The following is a 26,399-nucleotide window of genomic DNA, read 5'->3' on the forward strand; positions in this document are numbered from 1 at the left end:
AAACCCCCAAGTCCATAATTCACTACACAAACAAAAGAAACATGACCTTTAAATATGTCCCCTTTCCAAAACACAGGTATACACAAGCCAGAGAGATGCCAGCTACAAGCAGTGCTAATGGAGAGAATCTGAGTTCACAGGAGCCATTGCTGGCTTATCACATCCAGAGACCTGCCAGTATGGATCCACATTACAGGAACTTGAAAGTTTAAAAGTTAGCCAATAAGTTTGATCTGTAACCTTGCTGATGTAACTTGTGCCCCTAAAAAGAATTAAAAACTTCTTGTAATAGCCATTCGGGGTCACCTTCTTAGTAACTTGCCTTGAGAGACTAATTGAAGGTCGACCCCAACATGCTGGAAAATAAACCTCTTGCTTTTGCATCAGGGGTGGGGGTGGAAAGTTTAAGAGTTTCATTTTTAAAAAATTATTTTTTGGGCTGGAGAGATGGCTCAGTGTTTAAGAGCACCGACTGCTCTTCTAGAGGTCCTAAGTTCAATTCCCAGCATCCACATGGTGACTCACAACCATCTGTAATGGGATTTGATGCCCTCTTCTGGTGTGTCTGAAGACAGCTACAGTGTACTCATACATAAAATAATCTTTAAAAAAAATGTATTTTTTACACTTCTGTGCACATGCAAGCATGCCACTGTCTGAGTGTGTCAGTGAGCATGCTCTCCCCTCCACCATGTGGGTTCTGACATTGAACTCAGGCTATCAGTTTTGGTAGCTTACACATTCAGGCATCCCACCAGTTCAAGGATTTCCTTAAAAACAAACACCAGAAAGCAAAACCCAAACCCACATTTATTTGCTCTGTGTGTGTGTGTGTGTGTGTGTGTGTGTGTGTGTACATATACCACAGCATCACAGCATGCAAGCACAGGTCGAAGGAACTTACAATGTCAGTTCTCTCCTCCTTCCATGTGGGTTGGAGGAACTGAACTGTCGGGTCATGAGACTTGGTAGCAAACGCTTTTTTTTACCTGTTGACCTTTTCACTAGCCCTTAATTTTTTTAAAAAATGAAATGTGACCTGGGGTGTAGCTCAGTGTTAGGGTGCTTGCCTAGTTTTGGGAAGACCTTGGGTTCCATACCCAGGGCTGAAAATAAGTAAATAATACATAACAAAGGTGTCACACATAAGGGGAAGAATACCAGTGAGCCAGGTGTGGTGGCACATGCCTTTAATCCTGCCATGTAGGAGGCAGAGGCAAGACGACGTGTTCAAAGCCATTATGGTTTACATGGCTTTTCCCAGCCAGCCAGGGCAACATAATGAGACCCTGTCTCAAAACACATGCTAGTGAGAAAAGTAAAACCTAGGACATTTGGTGGGAGGGGCACCTGACATGGTGTGCAGGCAAACTTCACAGGACAAGCTACAGCAGCCTGTTCCCCTTTCACTATGTGGCTCCTGTAATTTGAACTCAGTTCATTAGGCTCCCCCAGAGGCACCCTTTTACCCAGTCAGACCCATGGCCTGATAGGCATTTTTTGGCGGGGAGGGGGGTGGGTGGGGGGGTTCGAGACAGGGTTTCTCTGTGTAGTCCTGGCTGTCCTAGAACTCTGTAAACCAGGCTGGCCTCGAACTCAGAAATCCACCTGCCTCTGCCTCCCAAGTGCTGGGATTAAAAGCGTGCGCCACCACTGCCTGGCCCTGATAGGCATTTTTAAAGGGAAAAAAAAAACCTGTGTTTAGTGCTAGTGATGGAATCAGAGCTGTTTGCAAGCTAGGTAAATGTTTTTTCATTGAGCTGTACCATGGCCCATAGAGGAATTATTGTACACAAATCCAAGAGTTAACACTGAGACTAACATGGTCGATGTCTTTAAAAACATATGATCACAAGGTGTGTGTAGGCAGGCACCTGCCACAGCGCAGTGTGGTAGTGAGAGCAACTCTGGAGAGGCAGGTCTTTTCCTCCATTTGTCTGTAGGGATTAAAGCCAACGAACTATCTATCGTTAGACTACTGAGCGCTATGTGCTGAGCCACCTCACCAGTCTGAGAAACGGTTTTTAAAGACTAAATCTGTGTGGTGCATGTGTGTGCCCATGTGGATGCAGTGGAGACCATACAATGCATGAAGACGTTGTGTATCTACCTCGTCCATTGCTTTCTACCTTACTCTTGAGGCCTTTGGCTAGGCTGGTGGTGGCCAGTGACAATCACAGTGGGAACCACTTGTCTTTGCTGTGGTTACAGAACACACAGCAATGCCCAGCTCTGTACATGGGGATTTTAGCCCAGGTCTTTCTGCTGGCTCTGACCTACTAGCCAACCCCACCACCAAACTTAATGCGCTTTAATCTGACCATAGGTTACCAATGCTCCCACTGTTGAGAGCTAGCTCAGTGACTTCTGGCCCAAAGTGTAACGGGGCTAGGAACAAAAATCTAAAAAACTCTGCAAAGTACCTGAAGATGCTTTCAAGAAGAAAAGGGGCTGTGAATAGTTCAGTGGGTAAAAGCACTGAGTGCCAAGCCTGACTGAGTTCATTCTCCAGGGTTCACAAAGTAGAAGAATAACTCTCCTAAGTATATACATACACAAAATAAAACGTAATTTAAAAAAGAGCCAGGTGGTGGCGGCGCACACCTTTAATGCCAGCTCTTGGGAGGCAGAGGCAGGCAGATCCCCAAGATTGAGGCCAGCCTGGTCTACACGGGGAGTTCTAGGACAGACAGGGCTACACAGAGAAACCCTGTCTTAAAGAATCAAAATCAGAAAGAAAATTAGAAAAGAGGGAAAGTCTCGAGGTGGCAGAAACAATGCACGTCAGGGTCAGGAAGATGGCAGAAAATCCACACGTCAGGGGTAGGAGGACAGCGTCCCACAGCTTACAGCTACCTCCTACTGCAAGGGGGTGCTAATGCTTCAGTGCAGACATCGCGCTCCCAGCCAGTTATTCTAGTCACAATGAAATGTATCATTGGAACCTTTGCAGAGGGGAAAAAAGTGACAGAACACACATTAACATTCAAGGGTTAAACAAAAAGATAACTTTAATGCAGTAATAACAATCTGAGGATAAATAAAATCCACAACAGACTCTAAAGTAGGATTTTTTTTTTTCTTTCTTTGCAGAGAATGGTTTTCTGAAAGCAATAGGACTGAAGATGTTAAACTGAATTTCTGACTGTCCAGGAGGAACCGGCATGGAACCCGCATGGTACTTCCTGCTGCCCGCTCACACTTGCCGGGCCAAGGTTCTGTTACCTCAGGATGGGGGTTAGTTTCAAGAGTAGCTGGAGGGCTTGTTTCCTGAGTCATCTTCTTGTGAGCCCATGCTCTGTGAAGGAGAAAGCAAAGTGGTGTGTTTGTGATTGACTCTATCACGAGGACTCTTGTGAAGGCAGCATGCCAGCTGCCCAGCATGTCTCTGCAGGAACCACCACAGAACAACAACAGGCAACCTGAGCCTTCCCTAAGCATAGAGGAGTTCCTGAACATATCTTAAAAGGTATTTCTGTGAATTTATGGGAAATGGTTTTCAAGAACAATGAGCAACTTCACATTTAATAAATGAACCAAGTTCTTGTACCTGCTGTAATGTCCTTCCTCTTCCACCCACTTCAAACGAGGAGAACCCTGTTTACCTTTTGAACAAACTGGGGGTTCACCGTGATCTCCTGGTCCATAGCCTTCAGTCGCTCATCCAGCTCTATGCATTTTAGCATCTGTGTAAGAGTCATATAACCATGGTTAGCAATAGGTTTTGGTCACTCACATTTGTAACCGACTATTAGTGGGGGGTTAGAAACGTAGTCACCCTCTGAAAACCCTTAGCTAAGGGGTTATGAAATCAAATTATTTGGATTCAAGAGTAAATATGTGAACCAGGAGGTGGTGCGCACCTTTAATCCCAGCACTCAGGAGGCAGAGGCAGGTGGATCTTAGTTCGAAGGCAGCCCGGTCTACAGAGTGAGTTCCAGGACAGCCAGGGTTACATAGAGAAACCCTGCCTCACCCACCCCTCAAACCCAAAACAAACAAATAAAAAAAAGGGGGGGGTCTGTGTACTGCATGTATAATACCAGAGAGTTGAAACAATACCAGCAGACAGTCCCATTAGCATCCTTCCCACAGGGGAAAAGTTGCAGGTGTTAGGCTCTCTCCTTCCACCACAAAGTCCCAGGAACTGAACTCAGGTCCTCAGGCTTGGCAGCACATGCTTTTCCCCTGAGCCATTTTGCCACTCCCCAAACTAAGGTTATCACTTTAGGTGACATTTTGATATCCACAAATTATAAAAGGGAGTAGTGATAAAGTTCTACTTTTACCACAAGAAACTAATGTAGGGAATGCATTCTACATTGCCATGGGTTATTTTTAGGATTCTTGGGATTTTTTAAAAAACGTGATGAGTACTTAAGTGCACTAAGTGAACCGTATGTGTGCAGTGTCTCCAGAAGATCTGAAGAGGACATCAGATCCTCTGGATGAGCAGCCAGTGTTCTTAACTGCTGAGCCATCTCCATTCCCAGCCTATCCTGGGAATTTTGCTGTTGGTTCTGGTGTTTTCAGACAGGCTTGCTCCTTAGGGTGGCCTTGGAATCAATCATCTGCCTCCCAAGCACCAGGCTCAAAGAAACCGGCAACCACACATAGCTTTTAGTTTCTTATTTAACATGAACTCACTCATTTCCTTCCTTCAAAGTAAGAAACTCACTGTCTAGAAGAACCAACTCATCCCCAAAACACAAAGCAACACTCAAGAGCAGCAGGCCGCAGGCCGCACACACAGGCTGTGGCTATTTGCTGACACAGCACCCCTAGATGCCCAGGACACTGCTGCTGCTGCTGCTGCTGCTGCTGCTGACCCAGGAGGTATCGTTTGCTTTCCCACCTGTACACCCACAGAAACAAGTCCACATACTGGCAGTTGTGGTAAAGCACAGGTAAAACACTACATCCTTTGAATGGCTTTGGAGTTAAAAGTAGGTTTTGGTAATCTACTTGGGAAATCTAACCTCCAATTTAGTTTGGCAACCCAATCAATCTAGAAGAATTTCCAGCAGACCCTTTTGTGTTCAGGCTGGAAACTACTGATAAACGGGCTATCCTGAGCACACAGCAGTTTAATCACCTGTCAAAAATGCCCAAACGAAGCAACTTGCTTACCTCCTGATCAATGTTATGAAGCATGGCTGGGTTATTATACTTTTCAGGGTTATCATGGAAACTGACCATACCATCCTTCTGGTTAATACTTGCAAAAATTTCTCCGTCTTCTATCTAAAAAAAAAAAAAAAAGAAGATAGGAAACCATGAAAATTTAGACCTGAACATAAAGTGCGTGGATATAACCAAAGATCCAAAAGCAACGCCTAAGTCTTGCTGTGTTTTGCAGTCACACCTCAGACTTGTGACTCCCTGCCTCAGACACTGAGACCTGGAATCTCATAGGTCTGGCTACTTTCAAAACAAAACAACAAAACGTGTATGGATGCTTTGCCTGTGGAGGGTAAGCCACTGAACTATAGTTACAAATGGCTGTGAGCCACCATGTGGGTGACAGGACTCAAACCTAGGTCCTTCAGAAGAGCAAGTCCTCTTAATCTCTGAGCCATCTCTCCAGCTCAATTACGTATGTATTTTAAGTGTTATCTATTTAGTCAGGGTTTCCTAAATGTTATATGCTAGGTATCATTATAGATGCTAAGTGGATCAATGCTAACACTCGAACATAAAATCCTCCTGTTTCATGCTCCTGATTGCTACGATTGTAGCAAAAGCCACTGTGCCCAGATTTGCAGTGTGACTAATGTTTGGCCCACTTGTGAGCAATAGAACTAAGCTACCTAAAATGGCTGTTCCTTGACTTGGAAGGGACAGTAGACAGTGTTAATAAGACAGCAGCTCCAACCCAAAGCATCCTAATTAGAATTCAGAGTTCTCTCACCATATGTCTCAGTCAGAGTTCTATTCCTGCACAATCATCATGACCAAGAAGCAAGTTGGGGAGGAAAGGGTTTATTCAGCTTACATTTCCATACTGCTATTGATCACCAAGGCAATCAGGACCAGAACTCAAGCAGGTCAGGGAGCAGGAGCTGATGCAGAGGCCATGGAGGGATGTTCCTTACTGGCTTGCCTCCCCTTGGCTTGCTCAGCCTGCTCTCTTATAGAACCCAAGACTACCAGCCCAGAGATGGTACCACCCACAAGGGGCCCTCCCCCCTTGGTCACTAATTGAGAAAATGCCTTGCAGCTGGATCTCATGGAGGCATTTCCCCAACTGAAGCTCCTTTCTCTGTGATAACTCCAGCTTGTGTCAAGTTGACACAAAATTAGCCAGTACACCATACACGTTATTGCAGACTCAAACTGTATCTGGACCATGGTTCACCACCATAGCACTTCTTATAGCAATCAGAATAGAACCCAATCCAAACGACCACATAGTTAGGATAGAAAGGTACACTGTAACACTACAGTCTGAGAATGGACCACCTACGTATGTATCTACATGCATGGCTCTTAAAAAGCATGCAATGTACACCATTTATATAAAGCTCAAAGCAAACACAACTAAACAAGCTGTTAAAGGTTAGGATATCACTGAAACTCCTTGCAAATACAAACATGTGCTTTGTATTCTGCCTCTTTAAGGATGTCCACATCTTTTGAAAATGTGTGTAGTGGGGGCTGAAACAATGGTTCAGAGGTTAAGAGAACTGGTTGTTCTTCTAGAGAAGCCAGTTCAAGACCCAGAAACCACATGGTAGCTCACAATGGTATAACAACAATCCAAGGGAATCAAGTCCTCGTCTGGCTTCCAGGGGCACTGCATGCACATGGTGCACAGACATACGTGCAGGCAAAACACCCACATACAAAATTAGTAATTTAAAAAGAAAGACAGCCAGGCAGTGGTGGCGCACGCCTTTAATCCCAGCACTTGGGAGGCAGAGGCAGGTGGATTTCTGAGTTTGAGGCCAGCCTGGTCTACAGACTGAGTTCCAGGACAGCCAGGGCTACACAGAGAAACCCTGTCTTGAAGAAAAATAAAAGAGCCTTGCCTCACCAAGCTGGTGTGCCGCTGCTAAGTCTTTCTTTTAAAGGTTTACTTCTGTTTATGTGTCTATGTCTATGTAAGTGTCTGCACTGTGCTCAGGTGCCTTGGGGGCCAGTTAGAGTTACAGGCAGGATGAGGTGCCCAACATGGGTGCTGAGAACTGACCCCAGGTCCTCTGGAAGAGCACCAAGTCCTCTTAACCGCTGAGCCGTGTCTCTAGCCCTAGTCTATGCTTTAAGCTGATGTCAGTGGGTGAGTTTGTCCTGCACTTTGTCAGTGCTACTCCACATGCAGACTGTCTGATAATGCCACAATCAAGTCTGGAACTTGACTCAGAAAGTAAGTCAACAACATCAGAGCACACTGTATCAGGTACCATCTGGGGGCTGAGGGAGATGGGGAGAGCCTTTCTTGATGTTGAGGGTTGTTTTTAGCATTCATATCTGAGTAGTAGAAAGATGCTTTCACAGATCAACAGAACAGCACTACTTCATGCTTTGCTCATGTGAAATATTTCAGGGATATTTCAAGTGACTTAAATATACTAAATAGGAATATAAACTAGATACAACCATGGTGTATATTACACAAGTACATTTAACTATTTGAGTGTCTTCAAGGACTCATTGTGACTGACAGCTTTGTCTTCTGGGTGGAACTATTTTGAGAGAAGACTTTTGGAAGTGAAGCCAATGAGAGGACCTGGGGTGTGGCTCTAAGGGACCTGTGGGACATGTCTTTTGGTTACAGTTTGGTCCTATGCATGTGCCACCTTCACCAAAGGCTAGACTAATAAGACCACACAACGGACCTAAAATGTGAGCTAAATCACCCTTTGTTCTTTATAAAGTTACAAGTCTCATGCAGTCACAACTGGCAAGTCTTACTGTAAGGAAACAGACCAAAACATGAACAGTGGTTGACACACTGCTTTTTTTTTTTTTTAAAATTTATTTTATATGTAAATACACTGAAGCTGTCTTCAGGCACCCCAGAAGAGGACATTAGATCTCATTTTGGATAGTTGTGAGCCACCATGTGGTTGCTGGGAATCAAACTTAGGACTTTCGGAAGAGCAGTCGGTGCTCCCAACCGCTAAGCCATCTCTCCAGTCCTCTGTGCTTTTTTTAAACCTCTTATTTTTTCCATAATGAATACCCACTGCTTTTATAAAAATAAAAAATCTGCTAGTTAAAAATTTTAGCCGGGTGGTGGTGGCGCATGCCTTTAATCCCAGCACTTGGGAGGCAGAGGCAGGAGGATTTCTGAGTTCGAGGCCAGCCTGGTCTACCAAGTGAGTTCCAGGACAGCCAGAACTGCACAGAGAAACCCTGTCTCAAAAAAAAAAAAAAAAAAAAAAAAAAAAATTTTAAAATACACTTACCATGTGTAGAACATATTTTTCTGCCTCCTGAGGTCCAGATAACTGCACACGGCTTGCCATATCTTGTAATGATAGTGTTAAAAAGGTCTGAAAGTCAGAAGTAAATTAATCACATGCAGAAATGAAAAAAGGTATGAACTAAATGTGTTCAGTTTTCTTTCTATTGCTACATAAAATAAAATTTTCTTCGTGAAAATGACTTGCTGCTGAGCAGACGGCTCCCTGAGTGCAAGTGCCTGTGGCCAGGCTGACAACCCGAGTTCAGTCTCTACACCTAAAGGTGGAGGGAGACAACTGGTTTCCATGAACTGTTCTCCACTTTACACCGATGTGCACAAGCACCCACACACACCACACACACACACCACACACACACTTTTTTCAGTGACTTGAAATGAATGAAACCAGTGACCTTAGCTGTTCCTCTGGCAGAGCAATGAGACAGTCAGTTCCCTATACATACGCAGCATTTTCATAAGTAAGAAAGAGACAGATCGGGTTTCATAAGTCAGAAGATCTAGGGCTATTCAAATGCCGAAGAGGAAACCAAAGGGGCACCCGTCCGAGGGAGAACGCTCATTCTAACATCACGAGGAAAGTTCAGTGGGGCTAGTGAGAGAGTGCTTGCAGTTAAGTATCCGTGATATAGGCTTAGGTTGCCATGGAAAAGAGGTTGAAGACATACTGAGGAAAAGAACGGGAGAGAACAGTATGCTCCTAATGACAAATGACTATCTTTACAGACACATACATAAGAGACACGAGAGGAATCTAAATCTAATGTCCGGCCAGGCATGGTTGAACAAACCTTTAATCCCAGCACTCCGGAAGATGAGACAGACGGATAGATCTCTGTGAGGTCAAGGCTGGACTAGCTTGATGGGAAGGTTCTAGGTCGTAGGGCTACACAGTGAGACTTTGTCTCAAAAACAACCAACAAACCAATGTCCAAAAGTGACGGAAGGTAACCTCTCTACAAGGGATGAGGCGGGTAAAACTTCCAACAGTGGCCACTGTGCCCGGCCACCCGAGACAGAGATCCCACCACACACACCCACACACACCCATCTGCTGAGGCTTCTATGAGCAGCTGCTTTGCCATTTGCTAGTAACAAAGAGGCTTCATTCATCTAGAATCTTCTTTTTCTTCTGCTCCTATTTTCTTCTGCAGCACTAGGACCTGATGTCAAGTGTAGCTGTCTTGACCAGAGGCTTACCCTTTGGGTGAAATGCCTACCTCACCCTATGGTGGTCTTCCCCTAGATGCCCCGGACAGCACTCATAAACTCTATGTTATCATCTACCGTGAGCTGGCCATGAAGGACCCTGGACACAATGAATAAGCTGCTTGCCTCAGCTCTGCTCAGACCACTTTAGGACCCTGTTTATTTGATCAAATTCTTTTTTCTTAAAATTTTAATTTTTTTATTTTTTTATAATTTTATTTTTGTATTTGTGTGCTTATTTTGTTCTGAATTATCCTATCTAAACCACAAAACACATTTTACTTTACTGCTAGCTCAAAAGTACAAGCTGTTGGGCTGGTGAGATGGCTCAGTGGGTAAGAGCACCGACTGCTCTTCCAAAGGTCCTGAGTTCAAATCTCAGCAACCATATGGTGGCTCACAACCATCCGTAACAAAATCTGACGCCCTCTTCTGGAGTGTCTGAAGTCAGTTACAGTGTAATTACATATAATAAATAAGTCTTTAAAAAAAAAAAAGCACAAGCTGTTAACTATTTCAAAATATTAAACTGTGGCTGATGATTTTCATAGCAATGCCTGAATATATTAGATTGACTTCTTTCTTTGTTTTGAGACAGGATCTCACTATGTAGCCCTGGCTAGCCTGGAACTCTATGTATACTAGGCTGGTCTTGAACTCAGAGATCTGCTTAGCTCTGCATTCCAAGTGCTGGGATCACAGGCATATGCTACCATATCCAACCATATTAGATTTCTATAGTTGATCTGTCTGACAGGTTACATTTGTTATAGAACTTTTCTGAGTTGCTTTTATCTTTCTTCATTTTCCTTACAAATTGACTTCTTACTAATTCTTTGCTGGTTTCTTTTTTAGTCAGGAAGCTGTTACTTGTTCTTTCTAGAGTCTAGACTACTGGGAGGGACTCCTGTTGACCAGTGAGAGTTCCCTGTCCCCTCTTCTCCTCTAGGCCCCATGTTCCCAATGGCCTGTCCATCTCCACCCACTCAACTCCCTACTCTTTCTTTAGCATCCATCCATCATCACTTCCTGCCTTCGTCAGACGGGCATCCCGGCTACAGACTGATTTCGCTCCTACACTTCCCTACCACCAGCTACTGATGATGTGGGCACAAGCATGGGAACAGTGGGATCCCCATCATCTCACCAGCTGTCCCTGCCAGGTCGTGAGCTGCCTCTTCACCCAAAAGTCAAATGCTTCATAAACTTTTCTTAGTAAAATTCCTACTACTTGCAGCATACACCTTTTAAAGAAGGGATTTAATTTATGTTTCTCTTTACTGTTCAAACACTTAATAAAAAGTGTATTTCTTTTTTTTCTCTTGAGTCTTGTAACACTGACAAAGATCAACTTCGGGTACGCCTTAAAGAGACAGACGGACTACCGTTTTGGTGGTAAGTAGCAAAGCTTTACTGATTTTTTCAGCTTATAAACATGGGGTATGACTTTGCAATTTTTGCTCAAAAACAACACCTTTATTCAGTTAGACTTAACACACAATATTATTATACTTTGATTCATTTTCTCATAATAAGAACTTCTCAGAAGTAGGGACTGTTTATCAGCAGTCCCATGGACATCCTCCTCTCAGGCAGATGTTAACTCTTCACTAGGAACAAGGAAAAACACTGGCTCACAGAAAGTTATGTCTCTTCCAGGAGAGACGGCCCCTGAACTTTCCCCTAGTTGATTGCTCTGACCCTCCTTTCAGGCCAGAACCAAAGGGAAGCCATTGTTCTCCTCATTAACACTGCTTGGACTAGCCTTAAGAAATCCTCCTTCAGCCGGGCATGGTGGCACACGCCTTTATTCCCAGCACTCGGGAGGCAGAGGCAGGCGGATTTCTGAGTTCAAGGACAGCCTGGTCTACAAAGTGAGTTCCAGGACAGCCAGGGCTATACAGAGAAACCCTGTCTCGGAAAAACCAAAAAAAAAAAGAAATCCTCCTTCATCGGCATTCCCAGTGCTAGGACTACACGCACATGCCATCAGACCCAGCAGTTGTTTGCTATCATCAGAAACCCTGAACATAAAGACGAAGAGCAGGGCACGGTGACACACACCTGTAACATTAGCACTCTGGACACGAAGGCAGAGGATCATGAGTTTAAGGTCCACTTGGGCAACATAGGAAGATCCTGTGTAAATATATAAAAGCTCCCTTATCTCCTACAGCTTAAGCACCCGTGGCTTGTCTAGCTCTGGCCTACATGGTCATGTCAGTTTTTTCACGTCTAAGCAGGGATCAGCACAGCCTGAGAGTTGAGGCCAGCGATCACTAGCCACCCATGATTCCCACTTGGAACTGGTCACCCCTTCAGGGCTGCCTGTCTGCCTCCCAGTGTAGCCGTATCTCCTACCTTTCTTCCTCTTCACCTGCTCCTCTTCTCAAATACCCTGCTCTAGCCCTGAAAAGACCAAAAGGTGTCAATCAAACTCTTTCTAAGAACCCGGCGGCAACAGATCCTCTCTCAGTGTAGAGACTCTGCCACACTTCATCCTGTACCTGCTTCCTCTGTATTCCAGAGGAAAGGGGGGACACCAGGTCCAAGAAGAGCCAGAACAACCACGGGGGCAGCACGTGCCTCACCTTTGTCAGCCTCTGAATGTTCTTCTTATAAAGAGACGACAGGCACTGCTTCACCAGGCCCATGTTGTTGTCTCGAGTGAAGGTCTCACTGTGCTTGCTCACCAGGTTCCGCAGCTCGGACGGGTTATTGGTTGAATAAACTTGTGCTAACTCATGGTAAGCATTGCTGAGAGGCTAAATGTTTAGGGTGAGAAAAACAAAAACAAAAAACAAAAACTATAGCAGTGTAATTTCAGAAAATACATTGCATATTACCATAAAGCTACACTTTACCCTACACAAATTCTGGTTTTCAAGACCAAGGACAGAAACTCACTATCAAGTAATTTATTATCAATAATTCAGTGAAGACACACATCTTTTCTCTATCAGTGGTTCTGGTTGTTTTGTACCGATAAGTTAAACAAGAAAAATGAAGGCAAGATCTTCATTATTGCCAACTGCCCCTTGCCACACATGGGAGCATCTGCTTCTTCATTACGGATCTGGACAGGGAGTCGAGTGACTGTGACAGAGTCGGAGTACTACCATCAAGCAGAAACTGATTCAAACGCACCTTGTTCCGAACAGAACATCCACATTACTGTGACTTCTTAACTCTTAGGAGCAGTGCCTGAGCTATGAAGACAATTCCTCTACAAAGGCATTCCTCCTACAGCAGGCCCACTGTCTGCTCAGGGGACACTAGAACAACTCAGTACTTTTCTGACTTTCTGAGTATGCCGCCCTAAACAGATCCCACCCATCACTTTCCTACAGGGCACTTTTAGCTGCCTTCCCCCTCACAAGGGGACATGGCAGTCAAGAGTCTTGAAAGTCCTGGTCTACAGAGTGAGTTCCAGGACAGTCAGGGCTGCACAGAGAAACCCTGTCTTGAAAAAAAAAAGTCTTGAAAGTCACAAGAGGCTCTCAAAGAGTAGGTGGCCATCTGTCAACAAACAACACGATAAAAGACTTACATCCCTAAAATAATGACAGTCTTTTTGTTTCTTTTCTTGAGACAGGGTCTCTCTGTGGAGCACCAGCTATCCTGGAACTCACTCTGTAGACCAGGCTGGCTTCAAACTCACAGAGATCTGCCTGTCTCTGCCTCTTTAGTACTAGAGGTAAAGTTCTGCACCACTGCAACCGGGCCTTACAATTATTCAACTCAAACAGAAATACCAGAGGTGCATCATCTTTTCTTCCTCAAAACAGCTTTTTTCTGTGTAGCCCTGGTTGTTCTGGAATTTGCTCTGTAGACTCAGCTGGCCTTGAACTCAGATTCACATGCCTTTGCTTCTCTGATGCTGTTGCTGCCGCCACCACCACCTGGCTTCACTCCCTTATTTTCAGACATGGAATGTCTCACCAGGGCCTGGGAGTCACCGCAGTGAGCCTTGGGATCCACTTGTTTCACCTCGCTCAACTTTTCACATGGGTTCTCAGAACCAAACTCAAGCAAGCACTATCAACCACACTAGCTCCCCAGCCCTCTCTATATGTACTTAAACAAAAACAAAAAATGAAAACACAAAAACAAGTAAATCTCACTGTTTTGTTTTTTAAATGTTGTCCCAAAGTTTGGCTGCCAGGGGAGCTAGAACAAGACAGTAGTTAAGTAGACCTTCAGTAAGACAGCCCAACATTTGAATAAGTTAAAGTTCAATCAAATCAGAACTGTTTTCAGTATTTTGACTGAAATATAATAAAGAAATACAACCTGTAACTCCAGCCCTTGCAAGAGCTTAAACACCTGCTGTCTAGAAACAGGCTCCTGAGAACAACTACTACTAAGGAACAATGTTCACGGACTAGAACAGAGCTACTAGTGTGGGCTCCTGGACTCTCCTCACACAATCCATACACATTTGCTAGTCACAAGTTGCTGGGGAGCTAAGTCACCATAAAATAAAATTGTAAGACTATATTGTCACAATGTCTTTATATACAAATTAATACAGAATGTAAGAAAATCAGTTTTATTTTAAAAACTTACCTTAATAAATCTACCCACTATTTGAGAGGTGTATTTAGGCAGCTGTTGTACTTTGCCAAGTAATATCAAAGACACTAGAATATACTTTTTATATGATTCCAACATGATATGGCTGACGGCCATGGCAGGAGTAGTTATAGCCTGAGCAAAAGAAGATAGAGCAGTGTCAAGAATTAAATGTCATTATCATTAAGATGTTTTATTACATCTATTTATTTACAGTGTGTGGGCACCTGTGTATACACTAGTGAATATTTGGAGTCAGAGAGCACATCTATGGGAGTGCTGTCTCTTTTCTTTTTATTTATTATTTTATTCAAACAATTTTTACTAGATATTTTCTTCATTTACAATTCAAATGCTATCCCGAAAGTCCCTATACATCCCCTCCCCATGCCCTGCTCCCCAACCCACCCAACTCTTTTCATTATGCGAATTTCTAGGATCAAACTCCAGTCAGGAGGCTGGGCAAGTGCCTTTACCCGTTGAGCCATTATTTTTTATAAGATTAAAACAGACAGACAGACACGCAGCCAAGTTTCCTGCAGTCGGGGAAACTGGAGATCAGCTTATCCAAAGTGCAACGGAGAAGTCTTACCCTGGGAAAGAAACTCAGTGATCATGTGTCTCCCTCCAGCTAAGCTTCTAACACTTTTGTTATTTTTGAGATAGACACTTGCTGTACAGCTGAGCTCCTGAAAATGTCAGCATTCGTGGCTTGTGGCAGCTTTATTGAAATATAACTGAGTACAAAATTTTTACCTTTAAAGTATAAAACTTGGTGGTTTCCACTACATTTACTGGGTTGCAATACTATCATCATTACCTAATCCAGAACATCTCAATCCCTCAAAAAGAAATGTCCATTCACAAGCAGTCATTTTTTATTTATTTTTCTCAGAACCACTCTACTTTCTGTCTCTGGACTTGTCTGTTCTGGACAATTGTATAAAAGGCACCATAGATATGTAACCCTTTGGCGGTGACTTCTTTAACAAGGGTTTCAATTCTGAGGTCAGTACCTCCCCCTTTATATGGCTGAAAATGATCCCACTGTGTGGACATACATTATCCATTCTTCAGTTTGTTGATAATTATTCTAGGTATTCATACTTTTTGGTTCTACATGATTTTATGTGGACAGTGTTTTTTTTATTTCTCTTGAAAATAATTTTAGGAGTAAAACTGCTAGCCACATGCTTAATACTGTAATTTTTTGTGTGTGTTTGTTTTGGGGGGTTGGTATTTAACTCAGGATCCTGAACAAGTAAGGTAAAGACTTTCACTAAACTGTACCCCCAAATCTTGAGTTTTATCTTAAGCACTAAACTTTTTTCCAAAGTGACTAATTTTGCAACCCATGTGCAATTATGAGAGCTCTGCCTGTCTTTTGACCTTAGCTGTCCTAGTATGTATTAACCAGTAACACTCACTGACTGGATCACACAAGTTCAGAACCACACCACAACTTTAGAAATCTAATTACCTGCTCATAAAAGTACAGCGCTCTTTCAAAGTTCTTCAGCCCCGTATAGATCATCCCTCCATAATAGTAGTAGCACAGAAAGTGTTTTGCATCATAGGCTCCATTCTCTTTACAGATATCCATCATATCCACATCAAGATATGGAAGGGCAGGTTTAAAGCACTTCGCTAGTAAACAAAGCTATAAAGAAATTGGTATTGAATCATTATACATTTCACTATGGCAGGTTTTAGAAAAAAATTCAGATTCCAAAATTTTAAGATAATACTGTTTTGCTTCACAGATGATTAGTAACATAAATATTAACACATTACTCCATTTTCTTAACCATCTAGAATTAAAGAACATTTCCTGCTGGGTGTGATCACTCACACCTGTAATCCTTGACGCTCAGGCAGCTGAAGCAGAACTGCTGCAAATTCAAGACCAGTCTGGGCTACAGACTAAAAAAATAAAAAGGATAAAAACTAATGCTAAGATAGAGCAAACCACAGATGAACTGAAAATCAGAATTCCACAGACACAGTGCAGTACCCACCCAGCACTCGTGAGTTTCTGGATAAGTAAACATAGTTGTCCACTTTCAGGTCACTGGCTCAGTGAAACAAAACCAGACAGTGTCAGGCAGGGTTTGATGCCTGTGTCCTGAGTCCCAGCGATGGGAGGCTGATTGACACAGGTGATCTCTGAATTCTAGACTGGCTTCCTTTTCACAGCTGGTTCCAGAACAGTCAGGGCTACACAAAGAGACCCTCTCTTAGGGGAAAAAAACAAACAAACCCCAAAACTCAAAACAATAATACAAATTAGACCAGGATGGTGAGATCAAAGTGAATAATTTTTTTTTTTTAATTAACTCTTTCTCAAACTGAAACTTTCAGGTAAACATAAAAAAGTGTGCAAGTACAAAAAGCAGGCACACAAGGTAAGTGATGTATCTAACCATGCAACACTGATGCCTGCAGACTCACTAACAGCCCAGTTTTAAAAATTAGGTATAATGGCAGCGATCAGGATGAAAAGTGAATTAAAAAAAAATAGGTATAACCAGGCACTGTACTGTACGTATGCCTTTAACCCCAGCATTTGGAGGCAGAGGCAGACAGATCTCTATGAGTTTGAGGCAGGACTGGTCTATCTATATGAGTTTCAGGATTGCTAGGACTTAAGTAGAGAGGCCCTATCTCAAAACAAAACAACAAAAAGTAAACAACAACAATAATAATGAAGTAAAATAAATTAAGTATTTGCTATCGCTGTCAGAAAAGCACTTTGAAAGATGAATGATATAAGAAAAAGGAACAGGTGTCCAAGGTAGTCTACACCATGCGACACTCCAGTCTAGCTCCAGTATGACCTACTCATATTACAGAATATGGTATAGCATAATACAGAACAGACTCACCTCCAAGATGCATTAAACAGGAAAAAGACACATAGAAATTCACATACATTGTATGTGAGTTCACTGTAGCTGTACAGATGGTTGTGAGCCTTTGTGTGGTTGTTGCAAACTGAATTTTTAGGACCTCTGCTTGCTCCAGCCCAAAGATTTATTATTATACATAAGTATACTGTAGCTATCTTCTGATACACCAGAAGAGGGAGTCAGATCTCATTATGGGTGGTTGTGAGCCACCATGTGGTTGCTGGGATTTGAACTCAGGATCTTCGGAAGAGTAGTCAGTGCTCTTACCCTCTGAGCCATCTCACCAGTCCCGTGAATAATGTTTTAAGACATAAAAAGTTGCCTGTGTTTTTACTCTTAAGTTCCATGATTTATTTAACAGAAAATGACTTAAATTTCAAAAAAAAATGCTACAACCATTACAATGATCCCACTGTAAGCCCCACTCTACACACCTCAACCCCTACAGCACCACCCGCACCCATTATCTTGTTGGGCAAACCCATGAACAGCCTCACATCTCTGAGCATGTGAATCACATACTTTGGCTTCGTACCTGGCAGAGATCGGCATGTACTGAGGTCAGCTGGTTGGTATTCATCTGCATCTTGTCTATGGCTTGCTTAAGGATGCCAATTCCTCGAAGGGGCTGTCAGAAATGACATCTCTTTCAGATAAGTTCTCAAAGTTGGCAGCACATTGGATCTTATGTTGTCACTTACAAATAAAAAACAACACTAATTGATAGGTTCCTTACATAGCAATAAGCTTTCCATACTATGTCAGGAAATGTCTGCGTCTACTCAGTCACAAAATGGTTTAATATGTTTCTTAGAATACTTAGAAAATTTCAGTATCATACTTTAAATCAAAACCTTTGTTTTCCTTTTACAATGACTATCACTAATAAACCGTATTGCTTTCTTGAAGCTAGAGAGATGGCTCAGTTAGTGAAGTGCTGCCGTGTAAGAACCAGGATCTGAGTTCAGAGCCCATGGACAAGCAGATGTGGCAGTGTGCACCCAGCATTCCAGGACTGAAGAGCCAGAGACAGAGGATCTCTCCAGCTTGCTGGCAAGAGGGTCTAGACAACCAAAGAGCTCCAGGTTTGTCAGAGACTCTGTCTCAAAAACAAGGCAGAGAGTGAATGAAGAAGACACACAATGTCAGCCTATGACCTCCACATACATTGCATGTGCACACAATGCATACAAAACTAGAGTACTTTCCTAATCGTTAAACAAAGAGAATTTTTCTGCATCATTTACCACAAATTAGTGCTGTAGCTTAGAAGCCAAGCTTGTGGATGATGGTGCTGGCATGTTTTCACAGCAGAGTTATTAGCCCAAAAGAGTAAATAGCCACTGAATCTATAACCACATTTCATAAACAAACCATTTCCTGCTCCCAATTATAAACAAGAGTACTCAGCCTCAAGTGAGGCCTAACTCTCTGAAGATCAGAAGATGAAGCTATAAAATACCTACATAACTTTATAGCTTTCTCTTTTCTTTTTTTGGTGGGAGGGGGCTAGGTTCTTGGAGATAAGAGTTTTTCTGGGTAGCCCTGGCTGTCCTGAAACTCACTCTGTAGACCAGGCTGGCCTCCAACTTATAGAGATCCACCTGCTTCTGTTTCCCAAGTGCTGGGATTAAAGGCATGCACCACCACCTGGCTAGAAGCTCTTTCAATAGAGAAGAGGCTGGTAATAGCTCTCCTCTCAATACTCAGGAAGAGACATAGTAGTATCTCCCATCCCAAGACAGGGTGTGATGGTTTGTATATGCTCGGCCCAGGGAGTGGCACTTTCAGAGGGTATGGCCCTGCTGGAGTAGGTGTAGCCTTCTTGGAATAAGTGTGTCACTGTGGATGTAGGACTCTAGGCCTAGTTGCCTGGAAGTCAATATTCTGCTAGCAGCCTTCAGATGAAGATGTAGAACTCTCAGCTCCTCCTACATCACACCCACCTGGACACTACCACGCTCCTGCTTTGATGATAATGGACTGAACCTCTGAACCTGGAACCCAGCTCCAATTAAATGTTGTCCTTATAAGAGTTGCCTTGGTCATGGTGTCTGTTCACAGCAGTAAAACCCTAAGACACAGGGCATCATGTAGCCCAGTTTAATCTTGAACTAGACATGTAGTGATGACCTTGAACTCAAAAACCTCCTGCCTCTATCTTCCAAGTGTTGTGATTACTCAGCCATATATATATATGTTCTGCCTGCATGTATGTCTATGCACTAGATGAGGGCCTGATGCCCTCAGCCACTGCTTTTAACCACTGAACCACCTCTTCAGCCCCATAGCTTTTAACCAAATTATTTAGCGTTCCTAAATAGAGACTCCTTCTGTTTTCAGCCTCCCTCCTTTCACTTCCCAATCAAAAAGAAACACACAAACCAGGTGACAGAGAACTAGAGAACATCAGTGTATCCACCCACACTCCGACGTCTGCGTTCCTACAGAGAACAGTAATCATCCACTTGACCACATCTGGCCAGACTGATTTTGTTGAGCATTATCTCAACATCCTATTCCAGATGCTGACCATCTTCACTGTGGTCTACATGAGAATGTAGAAAGCACCCACTGAGGTATTTAGGATGAGAACATAGCCACAACCACTTTCCAACTGGGGGTGGGGGTGGGGGTGGTAACAAGTGCTGCAAAACACTGATACTGAGAGAATCTAAGTCAAGAGCACATAAGACATCATCATAGGATCCTTTCAGCATTCATTCTATAAGGTGAAATCATAATTAAAAGGAAAAAACAAGAAATAGCATCATTATAACACAAAGGCACTGGTAGTTTTTTTAGTTTTTTTCTTCTTCCAGTGCAGGCATGGAACCAAGTACTTCAGACATGCCAAGCAACTGCTCTACCACTGAGCCACACCTCCAGCCAGACTTGCAGTTTCAAAACAACCATCGCCACCAGTCACCTCTTGGAGGCCTCACATGTAGCCAAAGGCTGCTCTCAAGGAAGCACACATATTTATGTATTGGGATGCTGACTACTGAGCTGAGCTTTTCTAGACTAGTTTGTGAGTCAAACACACATTATAACAAAACTTGAATAACTTGAATATTTCTTACCTGTTTTCTTTCCACAAGTGCATTTGTTAGCTGATGGCAAAGCCCAGCAACTAGATGCAACAATAACAAAAACAATAACAAAATATTGAAAATATAAACACTGAAAAGGAAAATACTTTCAGGAAAAGAAGAGATAGTATTAGCTTACACGTATCTGTTGCATATCGAATGTGCTCGCCATTACATGTACTGATGAAAAGCTGAACCTGTGAGAACAGTGTCTCGAAGTCAGGAACACTGGGCATTGAGAACTTCACAAACCTAGAATGGGGAGAAAATGAATCAATAACCTGATATCTTATATAGTAAAGAATAGAAACAACTTAAATCTCACATCTATCCTGGCTCTGAAATTGACTGCCACAGGGCTGGAGAGAAGGCTCAGTGGTTAAGAGCACTTGTTGCTCTTGAANANGACCTGGGTTCAATTCCCAGCACCTACATGGTGGCTAATAACTGTAATTTTTAGAGAGATCTGATACAATCTCTACAAGAACCAAGTAAACATGTGGTACACATACATACATACATACATACAGCCAAAACACTCATACACAATAAAAAATAAAATATCTTTTTTTAAAATAAATTTTTTTTTCAAGTATCAGAGTCCATTAAATTTTTCTGGCCTGTTTCTTTCTCTTCCACCCCCACCCCCCTTTACAGTACAAAACAAAGATATAAATAGAGGTTAAGGAAAATATGCTTGAAAGAAGACAACTTTCAGAATAAAAAATTTTGTTTTTTGAGACAGAGTCTCTTTACATAGCCCTGTGTGTCTAGAACTTATGTAGACCAACCAGGCTGGCCTGAAACTCAAAAAGACCTTGCCTGTCTCTGCCTCCCAAATACCTGGATTGAAGGTGTGCATTAGCATGCCCAGCTGCTGCTGCTGCTTCTTAACCCCAGTGTAGTCAGAACATTTATTCATTAAGAATGTGCTCACCAGATAAGGCATATGTAGCCAAGCCAGACAACCTGAGTTTGGTCCCCAAGAGTAACATTTTGGAAGGAAACCAACTCTAGCAAGTGTCCTCTAACCTCTATACATGTGGGACATGTGTGCGTCTCCATATACAAACAAAATAACATTTCTAAAAAGAGTCTGTTGTTTTTCCTGTCTGGGGTAGAATGTACTCAGACAAAGCCAAGAGAATGGGGTGCGGTGGGAGGCTAAGCAAGGCAGCAGCTTAGGTTCAAGATGCTGTGTCCGGGTGGATCTCTACCTGGAATACCAAAAGAACCAGCGGACAGACAAAAGGAGGGGCAGATATAACAGGGAGCATTCAAATGACCCATCCTGACTGAAGGGAGGGCAGACAGCCATCAGCTGCCATGAGACACTTTCAGGAGGGCTTGCAGAGAATCTCAGGAGAGAAAGCTGACATACTGGAGCACTGCATTAAAGCAAATGTTGCCATCTTTTTTAAAAAAAAAAAAAAAAAAAAAAAAGAATGTCTTTTCTTTTTCTGTCTTTTTCTTTTTTCTTTTTTTTAAGAATTATTTATTTTATGCATGTTAGTACACTGTCACACCAGAAGAAGGTATTAAGATCCCATTACAGATGGGATAAGATCCTTATACAGAGCCACCATGTGGTTGCTGGGAATTGAACTCAGGACCTCTGGAAAAGCAGACAGTGCTCTTAACTGCTGAGCCATCTCTCCAACCCTGTTGTGATCTTTTAAAACAGTAACGACTGAAATTAATTTCAAGAAAAATGATGGATTCACCTGCATCTTTTAGTTGCCTACTTTCATCTATACCAGCAGTTCTCAACCTGTGGGTGTATATACCCTTTGGCGAACCTCTGTCTCCAAAAATATTATGATTCATAACAGTAGCAAAATTATAGTTATGAAGTAGCAAGGAAAGTAACTTTATGGTTGAGGGTCCTTGCAACATGAGGACCTGTATTAAAGGGTCACAGCATCAGGAGGGTTGAGGACAGCTGATCAACACAGCACTGCTTAACAATGTCACTTTATACTTTGTAATTATGAAGCTGTGCCAGAAACAATTTCACAACAGTCAACAAAGCATTGTTTTGAAAAAACAGCAGTGCAGGACTCCACATTCTGTGAGTGAAAGAACATGGACTGAAACAAGGCTTTAGACACACACTGCTCCAGGTTCTTTCATGCAATATTTGTACATAACTAACATACAATGGTAAGACCCTATATAGTACCAAATGTTTCCATGGCTGCAGGCATTAGCACTAGGGAGGCTAAGGCAGGAAGACGGTGAGCCCAGGACTGGCCTGTGTTGAATACTGAAATCCAGTCTCAGAGGGAAAAAAAGAAAAGCTTTCTGAGCTAGGGAGCTGGCTCAGAGGGTAAGGGTGCTTACGGCCAAGGGTGATGACTTGAGGTTGATCCCTGAAACCCACATGGTAGCAAAGATCCAATTCCCACAAGCTGTCTCTGACCTCTGCGTGAGGATGTAGACACACACAAGTAAATACATGTAAAAAGTATGTCTTCACATACATCCCATGTGACATATATGTATATGTGTATATATGTATACTATCTGCTCTTTCATATCAGTAAGAAAAAAAAAATACACCTTCGTCTCAGAATTGCTAGTGTGACTAGGGCAAGATATTTATTATTTTAAACGCCATGACAACATCCCCATTTATACACTACAGCAAAACAAATTCTCTTGAGACATTGTTACAAGAACTCCAGTTACAATAGATTTGAAAATCTATAAGAAGATACATGACTAACTGGTAGTCCACTATATCCTACTCTATTATATTACATATTTGCTTTCTAAGTTAGAAAACATGGCCAAGCCCCTGGATTTCATGAACATAATATTGAGACAAATGCAAGTTATAATGCCTAGCTACTTTTTAAAAGAAAATTTCAAGGAGCAAGATGGCTCAGAGATTAAGAACACCACTGTTCTTAGAAAGGACCTTAGTTCAGTTCCCAGCACCCATATCAGGTGGCTCACAGCTAGCTGCCTGTAACTTCAGCTCCTCTTCTGCCCTCTAAGGGAACCCCACAACACACACACACACAAATTTTTAAGAATATTTTAAACCAGCCTGGTTCAGGACAGCCAGGGCTACAAAGAGAAACCCTGTCTTAAAATACAACAAGGGCTGGAGAGATGGCTCAGCAGTTAAGAGCACTGACTGCTCTACCAGAGGTTCTGAGTTCAATTTCCAGCAACCACATGGTGGCTCACAACCACCTGTAATGAAATCTAATGCCCTCTTCTGGTGTGTCTGAAAACAGCCATAGTGTACTTATAGATACATAAAATAAACAAATCTTTAAAAAAACCAAAAATTAAAAAATTCAAATTTGTACACACATAAATACAATGAATGAAAATGATAAATTGAAAGCTGGATCATTCACTCCAAAGTTAAGAGAACTTGTTTCTCTTGAAGAGAACCTGGGTTAGGACCTAGTACACATATGGTGGCTCACAACTACTCAGAACTCAAGGGAATCCAACACCCTCTTCTGACTTCAGAGCACACCAGAAATGCATGCGGTACACATGGATACATGCAAGCAAAATATTCATACACATGAAATACACATAAACCTTTCAAAAAATTATAAAACTGGTGTCAGGTGTAGTAGTGCACACCTTTAATCCCAGCACTCAAGAGGCAGAGGCAGGTGGATCTCTTTAGTTTGAGGTCAACCTGGTCTACAGAGTGAGTTCAGGACAGTCAGGGAGTCAGGCTACAAAGAGATCCTGTCTCCAAACAAACAAAAGACATGGAACTGAACAAAATATAACGGTAAGCAGCGATTTGCTGGAACACATGCACACACACTAGAAAACACAGACTGTAACAAGCACAAACTTATAAAAGAAAAAAAAAATGTTCCTTACAGAACAGCAAGGACACCCAAAGAGTGTTCTTGAACATCTAAAGCCCCAAGCACAGTGTCCAGGTGGGACAAGTTCTTCGCAAGGAGTTCTCCACTCTTGTTGATGAGTTCACAAAGCTGCGTCATTTGCCCTGCAAAACACAACACTAGCATTCAGTTAGGGTACTAAGCCTATACTATGCAAACTCAATCAAATTACACCAAAGGCTTTAAGAAATCCAAACACCCCAGCTCAGTGTCCAGAGCTAACTTAATAACTGGTTTCTATTGACTCACCTCCCGGTCACTCATCAACTTAGGCTCTTCTCTCTGCCCTTGCCATAATTCTGTTCCCCACGACTCACTACCCACCTCCTTTGTGCCCTCAATGAACTACAAGGGACTGTGGTGACCAGGTAATTCAAAGTGAATGCACATGTAAGGGTCTACTGAGCAGCTAAGCAACAGCTCCTTGGATGGCAAAGGCAGGTGGGTCTCTGTAACTTCCAGGCCAGGAGGATTATATAGTGAGACCCTACCTCCAAAGCAAACAAAAACCGAGTGCATGTTTACAAACAGGATATCTACAAAACTAAACAGAAACCTCTCCCATCCAGAGTCTATACTCCAGCTATCCTCATTCTTTTCTCAGAAGCAACCCAGTGTTACCAATGAATGCCTTAAGGATCCTTCTAAAGACAGTCCACATGAATAGGAATACTCACCCATGCAATCTTTCTATTTAGTCACATAGATGGCACTGTATTGTGTACACTATTAAGCATCTTTCTGCTATTTAATAAAGACCTCAGATTTCTTTTCAGTTCACAAAAAGTATATGCACTTTTCTTCCCACAGCTGCATAGGAATCCATTTGTATGGCTGTGCTGTAATTGTCTAATTTTAATTTTCTCTGTGTCTGTATGTGGTTATGTACATGTAATTGGAGATGCCCGAGGAGACAGAAGAGGATGTTAGGTTTGGGGTCCCTTGAAACTGGTGTTACAAGGGGCTGGGTGTCCACTAACAATGCTAGGAACTGAATGTAGTACATGCTGAGAGCTGTTCTCCAGCTCCACGTAATTAACTTATTTAGAGATAAGGGTCTCACTGTGTAGTGCTAGCTGGCCTTGAACTCAAGAGATCCACCTAGTTCTGCCTCCAGAGTTAGGGGACTAAAGGAGTGCACGCCTACGTTCACTCCTTAACCAGTCCTACTTGTATGGTATGGATGAATGACTTATCTAAAGAAAAAAAAAATCACTCACAGGTGTGTGTATCTGGCCTGTGAGCTTAAGTCTATCACTGATAAGGAAAACGAGAATTACTATTTTATTTTGCATGGTTTCATCATTTAAACCTTACAAGAGTTAGGTGGACAACTACCCGGACACACCTCATACCTCTTTTTTTACAGATGAAGAAACGAGCCTAACCTCACGGAATTTCCACATGTCAAAAGCATTTCCACATGTTTTCTCCACTCCATTCCCTTAACTCTATTAAAGAGAGATCATATTCTTCTGGCTCAAGATTCTGGGTGTTCAAATGAAGAGAGGAACGGACCAGACGGTATGCAAATTAAGGGGGAGGGATAAAGTAACAACTGTACGCTTTAGAGATGTAGTCCGACTACTGAAAGCTCCCTTGGAGCTCGGTTCGACCAAAATAGGGGCGGAGGATTCCGAGCGTGCGCCGCTGGCCGGCCAAGACTCACGCCTTCCAGCCAAGGAGCCTAGAAAAGACTCCCCTCCAGCCCCTAGAGGGGCCTGGTCGGGGGGGTGCCCAGACCGGCAGGACGGACAGGACGCTAGACCAATCACCAAAAAGCAGTGATGGCCATGGGACCAATGGGCGCTTCGGAATGCCCCTACCGGAAGTCACGCCCCCAAACTGTCAAGCGGCGCCCCGTGGCTGGGACCCGAAGGGGGAGGGGGGCTGGAGGGGGAGGGGAGGGAAAGTCTCCAGGGCCCGAGGCAGGGGACGGCGACGGCAGGGACAACGGCGCACGACAGCACGAGGGCTGCTCCCCTCGGCCGTGCGCTCCTTCCTGCCCGAAGCACCAAGGCCTGAGCAGGTCCGGGGTGGGGGGACAGGCTAGAGAGCGGAGGGCGGTCCCAACATCCGCACCGGCGCCAGGGCATACCGGGCCAGCCCTGCATGCCCAGGCCTCACCTTGAGCTGAGAGCTGTCGGACACTGTTCACGAACTGCTCCAGAGCAGACGCCATGTTTCCCCCCGCTGGTGGCCCGAGCAACAGAGGTAAGCTCGCGCGGGAAAAGGCGACCGCTCTAGGAGGAGGGGCCCGGCGACCCACTAAAGCCTGGAGGCAGGTTGTGTCACT

The 26,399-nt window shown here is 43.2% G+C and overlaps 1 protein-coding gene across 1 annotated transcript; it reads right to left on the reverse strand.

The window, feature by feature from the left end:
• Positions 1-2,985: 2,985 nt before the first annotated feature.
• Cops3 (COP9 signalosome subunit 3) lies at positions 2,986-26,399 on the reverse strand. The gene is made up of 12 exons (XM_021211411.2): positions 26,231-26,399; positions 24,078-24,207; positions 20,353-20,465; positions 20,205-20,254; positions 17,657-17,749; positions 15,693-15,872; positions 14,207-14,347; positions 12,229-12,402; positions 8,412-8,498; positions 5,131-5,244; positions 3,606-3,686; positions 2,986-3,298 (listed from the first exon to the last, which is right to left on the reverse strand). Exons 1-12 carry the CDS (start codon positions 26,283-26,285, stop codon positions 3,245-3,247), a joined length of 1,272 nt encoding a protein of 423 aa, XP_021067070.1. The 5' UTR covers positions 26,286-26,399; the 3' UTR covers positions 2,986-3,244.

This window comes from Mus pahari, chromosome 14 (assembly GCF_900095145.1).
Source record: "Mus pahari chromosome 14, PAHARI_EIJ_v1.1, whole genome shotgun sequence".
Taxonomy (NCBI): domain Eukaryota; kingdom Metazoa; phylum Chordata; class Mammalia; order Rodentia; family Muridae; genus Mus; species Mus pahari.